Source organism: Cebidichthys violaceus, unplaced genomic scaffold (genome assembly GCF_023349555.1).
Source record: "Cebidichthys violaceus isolate CVI_PGR_0920_01 unplaced genomic scaffold, fCebVio1.0.p SCAF_9, whole genome shotgun sequence".
NCBI classification, from domain to species: Eukaryota; Metazoa; Chordata; class Actinopteri; order Perciformes; family Stichaeidae; genus Cebidichthys; species Cebidichthys violaceus.
This window is the reverse complement of record NW_027176975.1, coordinates 3,556,352-3,564,617: the sequence shown is the minus strand read 5'-3', so window position 1 is coordinate 3,564,617 and position 8,266 is coordinate 3,556,352. Positions and strand designations below refer to the sequence as shown.

Below are 8,266 nucleotides of genomic sequence, written 5' to 3'. Positions count from 1 at the left end.
GAGGAGCATAAAAGATGAGTTGCCTATAGTGCGGGGAGGAGAGGGAGGACTAGACTCGCTCGGACGCCTCCTTTGTGCGGCTGCAAAGAAACCTATTTAGTCCCAGGCGGTGGTCCATTCACAAGGCTCACCCTGACATCTGCCAAAAGCCCTCTGTGTACCAGCAACTGTCTGGAGAAGTAGGAGTGCAGCGCAGATCAATGGCTGTCCTGTTAATTGTATAATAGACGTACTCATGGACCACTGCTAAAGGGGCACAATCGTTTAGGGTCCACCACGTCTGATTTTGTTTGAACCAAACAGGCCTAAATACCTCTAATTGCGCCCGCGTTGATGAAAAGTCGATGGGAGTTAAAGCGGCCGATCACTAACGGAGCTTAAATCCATCTGTACTCGTTTATTTATTTATTTCCTCGATTTGTCTCCACAAATCACCTGCCATGGGGGAATGGGGGCGATATTCGTTTTGTTTGTGATCCGAGGACGGGGAGGGAAGTGGGGCTCTGGAAGCAGGCCTGGCGTTACAAGGCTTCTCATCTCCCACATGTTATGTTATTTAACTAAAGTCTCATCTGTACAGAAGGCACTCAATCTGACATACCTGTCAATATAAAACAGTGTTCCATATGAAGATAAGAGGAATTTTTGTTTTGATTTATAGATTTATTTTTCGTTCATTTGGGAGATGAATCCTCTCTTTCTGGTTTACTGTCTGTAAAACAGGCTAATTAGCATACAGCAGTCATTTGAACGTGAATGATTCAATGAAAATACATGTTGTGTCTCAAATAGCCGGACGCTCTTGTTTCCAGGCCTTCTGCACGAGCTCACCTTCCAGCGTTGCACATGTATGTCCACAAGCAGGAGCCCCGTCATCGCACACACTATATGAGATTAAACAAACACATTAAGATGTCGAACGTGGAATAATTTGAGCATGAACAAAAAAAAAAAAAAAAAGCTAATAAATCAGAGCGCGAAAATGGCAGAGGATTGAATTGTAGTGTTTCGTGCGCGCTCGGGTTTGTGCGCGCGCGTCCCTTCTTGGGTCTGTGTGTATAAAAATAATTTATAAAAAAAAAAAAAAAAAAAAAAAAAAAAAGAGGGGGGGAGTCACGTCGCTGACATTTCCAAGCTCCCGCTCTGATTGGCTCTTATTTGAGGAAGCTCACGGGTTCTTTCAACTAATAAGCGCCTCCCCGTCGCTCTAAAGGACATTATAATGCAAGGGACCTCCTTTTTTTAACCACAAACCGAATTTTCGTTCATTTAGACGATATATACTTTTTAAATTGCCCCAAAGTTGTGGGATTTTTTGGAGCGCGTTTCACCCTGGAGCGGTACGCCATGCTCTCTCACGCCGACCTCCTGGATGCTCGGCTCGGTGAGTTATCGTCACTAAACTCCGGCCCTAAACTCCAGTGTAAGATTCCAACTTCTTCTTCTAACCTTGTGATGTGATAGATAGACTGTGCAGTTAATTGTGTTAACAGCTAAATGCTTTATCGTTGGTGTATGCAATTCTTTACGGTAATTTATCAAGAATGATCTGACAGCAAAAGGAAAAAAAAAAATACGATTTAAAATTACGACCCAAGCTACATTGAGTTTATTTGTTATGTTCTCTGAATTGATATACGTCCGTTGCCTTTTTTCATGTGACTCTCATTTAAAAATGCAGCGCTGCCACGTATTTACTCAAAGCCTCTCTCCTCCTCATCCTCTCAGGGATGAAGGATGCTGCAGAGTTACTCGGACACCGAGAGGCTCTCAAGTGCCGGCTGGGCGGCGGGGTGCCAGACCAGGGGCACCCGGGAGACATGGCCCCTGGTTCGGACTCCGTGGAGGGAACCACCCTGCTGCCGGGGGAAGACATCGCCACCGTGGGATCCAACTCCGCCGGCATGACGGTGAACGGGAAGGAGCAGGAGAAGCAGCAGCAGCAGCAGCAGCAGCAGCCGCAGCAGAGCTCCAGTCAGTCCGCCAGCCAGAAACAGAAGCGGCACAGGACGCGCTTCACGCCGGCGCAGCTCAACGAGCTGGAGCGCAGCTTCGCCAAAACCCACTACCCTGACATCTTCATGAGGGAGGAGCTGGCGCTGAGGATCGGCCTCACTGAGTCCAGAGTTCAGGTAAAGCACTTGCGCAATGTGGATTTGTACAGGACGCAAACACTCGCGTGGTGAATAGCAGGGTGCGGCTTTGGGTCTCGTGTTGTTTTTGTTTTTTTCAGTACGATACAAATGTCCAAAAATCATGCTTTTAAATCCATAAGAAAAGCAATGAGCAAAGTAGGGTGGAGTGTAGAGGAATCAGGACCAACGCTCCCTCCGCGCGCTTGTAGCTAGATGGTTAGGTCACTTCTAAAATGTCCCATAGTTCAGTTATTTGTCACCGGTCCTGTATGTCATACATTTGTTTTATTGTGCTATTAGGTGTAACGTTTTGAGTGCAAATGCTTGAAAATAAATCAAAAGCTAAATGGTGGATTGACGCCACTGGTACAATAGATATAACGTACAGTGCTACCATGCGTCATTAAAATCATAGAATAATTCAGAAATATGTTCTTGTTTATGTTTAGCACGATATCCTGCCTTAAATGAAAACAAATGTGTTATTTGAAGGGACAACATATTCTCTGCTCGTTGTGCTCTGATGGTCAAATGAAAGTTGTTTTAGAAAAATTCGAGCTCAAACATATTTTTGATTTAATTATGGGATTCAAACATGCCATGATTTGTTCAAAAAGCAAGCTATACGTCATTCTAAGAAGCCGTGCCCCATCTAATCCACGAGAGGCTCTGTCCAAGGTGCTGAACTACGTCTCACTTGCGGATAACGAGCAGAATTTATTTCTGGTGGCCCATAAAGTCAAACATGTCCAGATGGCTCTTAAACATTTCAGAAGAATATTGCATAACGTCACTTGTGTGGACTGTCCCTGGAAATATTGAAACTGGGAGGAGAAAATCATTCAATTATTTATTTAAATTTGCCTAATTTTCCTTTTTGTTTCTGTGAACCTGCATATATTGCATAACATTATATTCGTGGTATTTAGGCTTTGGTAATGATTTTTCTTTATATTTGTTTTTCCCAAATACCCTGGCCAAAATAATGCCCAATATATTATTGAGAAGATATTTTAAAAAAATGACAAAATATGCCTCTCCTAGAAAATAATTAGGGTTGGAATGTGTGGCCCATTTTTTTTTTTTTTTTACTTGGGTTATAGGGATGAAATTGAATTATTTTATTTTAAAATGCAAACTTTATTAATTCAGTTTGTATACTTTTGGAAACATAACAAACCACTTTAAAAACAATTGAAACTGGCCAAGACATGCGGTGCTTCTAACAAGCATGCAGGGACGTACACGGCTCTAATAAACCAAACACATTATCAACCTATTCCAGTCTTATTTATTACAGTGAACGGGTTATTAACCAGTGATGTGAAATTCATGCAAATGATCCCACTGAAAGCAATAAAGCCGGTATAACCATTAGTCACCTTAATAATCAATGCTGTGTTCTGTGTGCGGTGTGCAGGACGCTCTCCGCTCGGTGCGGGTCGCCTCCTGCTCGCTGTTGGTAAACATTAGCGCGGGTCGTGTCGGGTGCAGCCTACGGGTGGGCGTGTTGGCCCGCGTGCGTGCCTCCTACGGCCTCTCCTCTTCAAAATGCTCCATCGGCGACGTCTTAATAGGACTCAAGAATATATTGTACTTTTTTAATGGAATGAGAAATTGCATTTTCTTTCTCCCCCCCCCCTCTCCGAGTGTAATGGGTTTGGGCGACGTTTCACGGATGGCTGAGCGGAATGAGAGCGAGATTTCACTTTTAATACGGAGGCATCGACTCACGGCCTCGCGCGCGCATTAATCACGCCAAGAAGATGGTGAAATCTTTATAAAAAAAAACAACAAGGGGGGGGGGGGGGGGACGCGCGGGCGTTTTTTGTTGTTGTTTTGTTTAGATTTTTTTTTATTTTTTTTAGCTGCGTACGTGGGTCGTTGTGTTTGTGGGCTCTCTCGCGCGCGTGGGCGTGGTTGAGTGGATTTTATTTGCACGTGGATTGTGTGCAGTAATGCGCGGCCATTTGTATTTAAAATGAGGGCAATTTACAGTTCATCTGCGTGTAAATAAGATGTGAGAAAGACAAATAGTGCGGCTCAGTGCTGCGGAACACCACTAATAAAATACCGCTGTGGCGGCTGCGTTTGTGTACACAGCGCCTTCTGGAGAATGTTGTATGTACTATGAAATTCACAACCCTGGCCCAAAGCGTCTTAATAACAGAGGGTGTTATGTTTACAGTAGCCGAATGATTGGCATTTACAAGAGCCGTATTTTAAAAGGATTCTGCTAGTGCAATATCATATATATATAGACTAATTTATAACGACTCATACATCTGATGACTGCCTATTAGGCTAGTGACAATAAATATATTCTGATTAGAGGTCCTTAGGCCAATTGCCGAAGGTCTACATTTATATCGTGTTCATTTCGTGTGTCCCAGCTCAACACAGACAGTACAGGGTCAGACCCAGACCAGCTGGTATCGAGAGAATTTGTGTTGAGGACACTAGGGTGCTGTGAAGGACGCAATCTCCAACCACCTTTAACGCTAGCTTGCTGTCCCTGCTATTACATACAATTATATGCCTATATATATATGTGGGTATATAATTGTGTGTGTGTGTGTGTGTGTGTGTGTGTATATATATATATTGTTGTAATAATTTGATAAAGACACTGATGTCCTCTTAGAGCCTTAACGTTAGTCTGTGTGTGGTGAGATTTTAGGGAGATTATCGTGCGTAAACGGTATTTTTCTCCCATGGTTACACAGACACGTATCAACACCCGCCTTGATGCCCTCATCGCGGTGTAATACAAACAGACACTGCTCCAGTATGTTCCTCGGTCTGTCAGTCTGATGGCTCACGATCGTGTCTCTCTGCTCGCAGGTTTGGTTTCAGAACAGACGCGCCAAATGGAAGAAAAGGAAGAAGACCACCAATGTTTTCCGCTCCCCGGGGACGCTGCTCCCTACACCGGGCCTGCAACAGTTCTCTGCCGCGGCCGCCATGGAGAACAGCCTATGCTCCTTCCACGCCAACGACTCTCGCTGGGCCACGGGGATGCCGGGTGTCTCCCAGCTGCAGCTCCCGCCGGCCCTGGGTCGCCAGCCGGGCATGCAGTCCCTGTCACAGTGCAGCCTGGGCCCAGGGCCGCCACCAAACTCCATGGGTCTCTCCAACGGCCTTTCCTCCAACGGCTCCGGTCTGCAGTCCCACCTCTACCAGTCGCATTTCCCCGGAATGTCGGCCTCTCTCTCCGGCCCCACGAACGTATCGGGCTCGCCGCAGCTGTGTAGTTCCCCGGACAGTGACATGTGGAGAGGGACAAGCATCGCGTCACTGCGGCGCAAAGCGCTGGAGCACACAGTGTCCATGAGTTTCACTTAGTGACTTTTCAAACAAACAAACAAAAAAAATACCCCGCCGCACTCCTCTTCTCCCACCTCCCCATTCCCACCCTGCGGCTCCTCTTTTTTTCTGTTTTTATTCCCGCTATTAGATCAAAACGAGAGAGCGCGCGAGCTAATCAGGCCTGAAATGTGAGAAAATGGAGGCTGTACTTCATCTAGGCATAATGGCAAAAAGAAAAGGACAACACTGATGGACAAATGGAAGAAAAAATATGGGGTTATTTATCTTAATTCAAAAGGATTTTTATCAACTACTGATGATAAATACTATTGTAATGATCTCTAGACTAAAGGCCCTAATTACCGAGAGCCAAAACAATCGTCGTATTTGCGTTTTCATTGAGTGTGTCTTTATGCGCACACGTTATTGTGTTCAGGTGAAGTTGTGTTATGTCAAACGGTTATTTATAAGATTGGGTATACATTTTGGTAACAGCCTACCACACACGCGCCACACTGTAGGTGGGCCTATTGAACGGGGTCTCAGGCATGCACTGTGCATGTGGATTTAAACGCTTTGGATAATTTAAGGAGAAAATGACGTCCCACTCAGATTGAAGAGGTGCTTTTGTGAGGCGACCTGCAGTCTCGTCTGCATGAGAGGGGAGCATAAATCTTAATAAGAGGAAGAAAAAAATAAAAATAACAAACCATGATCTTTCAGTAGGCCTACGCTGTTTTAGGATGTTTTGTGTAGATGAAACATTCTTGCTATGTACCCGCTGGTCTTTTTTGTGACATGTTTTAACTTATTGTATGTGCTATTACTTGACACATTTCTTAAATGTTTGATCAAAATGCTCCACATTGACGGGTTTGTACCAATTTAAAAATGAACAAAACAAATAAAAGTAATTTTCAAGAATGTCATCACGAGAATGATTCATGTCTCCATTACGTTTAACGAGATGTCCGTTTTGTACAAACTCCTATAGGCACTTTGTAGCCCGCGCGTGACCCTATACTGACCCAGTCGGCTGTTGATGGTACTTGTAGTTTATTTGGATTGTAGCCATCAAAAATGATAATGGGATTTTTACTATATATATATATATATATATATATATATATATATATATATATATATATATATATATATATATATATATATATATATATATATATATATATTTTTGGATGTAATGTTGTTGCGCACACTTCTACGGTGGCCAGTGCCTGAGGTGACTGGGTTAAAGGGTTTATGAAGGGTGACTGGTCCCAGCGTGGCAGACAGGAGCGGTAAAGATGTCAGTGCTGGGATGTGGCGGTCATTGCTTTTAACCATGACGGTCATCCCACTGAGCAGACTGGATGGACTGTAGCTAAACACGAGGAATCACAGTTCTCCGTGTGTGTGTGTGTGTGTGTGTGTGTGTGTGTGTGTGTGTGTGTGTGTGTGTGTGTGTGTGTGTGTGTGTGTGTGTGTGTGTGTGTGTGTGTGTGTAGTTTCTATCGTTTTTAATTAAGGCTGAAGTTGGCTGTTATGATCCTTTGTCGAGAAGTATATGAAATTAGTTGCAGCAAAACTGAACTTGTTATAATATCCAATATTCTTGCAGACATAGAGGAGATGAAAATACAGCGCCGCCCAGTTCTCATGGGAATGGTACAGAAATGTTATGGCAACGGGAATTCCACCATATTTCAGCCTGTCAATGAACCTATGAATAGACTTCACCTATGGGTCTGTATCTGGGTCACCCTCTGATATCTGCAGGTTAACCCTACATTACTGTAGGAGCCACAGCAACAGCACCTTATTAGGTGTTAGGCATTCTAAATGTCTATTTGTACATACAGCATCTAGGCCATTGAAGTGGTTTAATTAGGCTGTCCTTAAAATTTGAGTTATGGACCAACCCAGTATATCTTTCACATTATTATTCATATGGATGTAAGTGCAAATAGAACTACAGAAACACTGGGAGACTAACTTCAGATTAAAGTCACTTTTTTAGAAACTTTGAATTACAGCGATGAACTTGAAGCAAATCTTATAATAAAGAGCTACAGCTGTAGCGCTCAAATCACTGCGCACCTCTGTTTGTCCTATGAGGCATTATCAATAAGGTGTTCACTTCAGGCTACTAATGCAGAACGAGCTGTTTACGGGAGGAGCTGTCAATCACACCCCTAACAAAGTGATGAGCACAAATCCATTAGGCAAAAAAAAAAAAAAATATCAATTAGATGAAGAAACAGTGAGAGAAGTTGGGTTCGGGGTGTTTCTGGGACTATATTAGAGGGAACAAGTGGAACAAAAATGCAGAAAATGTTGTTTTTTTTGTCAGTTTCACACAACAGTACATTTAGCAGCTCAGTAGGCCTCACAATTAGTGCGTTGGAAACTAAACCACAGCATCGGTAACATGGAAACAGTAAGAATGTATCGATTATGTTGCTGAAGCAATGGATGAACACCTTCCTCAGACATTCAGGAATCCAAACTGTCACACTGAAGTTGTTAGACGGAGTTATTATCGTACCACAGCTTGTACAGTGTTTTCTACATCACATGCATGTCATGACAAAAAAAAGATACAGATAATCCATGTTAAGCAGTTTAGCTTTTACACCTTTTGATCGTTTGACATTTACTCAAAGTTCCTCATCAGTTGTGTAATAAGAGAAACTCACCTTGTTTGCGTTACCTTAATTTCAAATTACCCTGATGCGAGGTGTAATGTCTGTAAACCCAGCTCCGAGAGAGGTAAATACATTTTTTTTTTCCATTATGAAAGTGAGCGAACCTCACTGTCTGTG

General features: G+C 43.3%; 1 protein-coding gene across 2 annotated transcripts; it reads left to right on the top strand.

Annotated features, from left to right (window-relative positions):
* Positions 1-711: 711 nt before the first annotated feature.
* On the top strand, positions 712-6,373 carry LOC137867167 (homeobox protein orthopedia B-like). Of its 2 annotated transcripts, none has more exons than XM_068703619.1 (3): positions 712-1,384; positions 1,729-2,132; positions 4,980-6,373. In XM_068703619.1, the coding sequence occupies exons 1-3, from the start codon at positions 1,348-1,350 to the stop codon at positions 5,478-5,480; spliced, it is 942 nt and encodes a 313-aa protein (XP_068559720.1). In that variant the 5' UTR covers positions 712-1,347; the 3' UTR covers positions 5,481-6,373. The 2 variants fall into 2 exon arrangements, with proteins under 2 accessions (XP_068559720.1, XP_068559719.1); XM_068703618.1 differs by having other exon boundaries at positions 712-1,423.
* Positions 6,374-8,266: the final 1,893 nt, after the last annotated feature.

Bases quoted from the DNA above. Each gene is read 5' to 3' on its own strand.
- LOC137867167 (XM_068703618.1), top strand. From the start codon at position 1,348: ATGCTCTCTCACGCCGACCTCCTGGATGCTCGGCTCGGTGAGTTATCG. The intron at 1,424-1,728 runs GTAAGATTCCAA...TCATCCTCTCAG, and splicing joins CTCCGGCCCTAAACTCCAGT to GGATGAAGGATGCTGCAGAG. The intron at 2,133-4,979 runs GTAAAGCACTTG...CTCTGCTCGCAG, and splicing joins TCACTGAGTCCAGAGTTCAG to GTTTGGTTTCAGAACAGACG.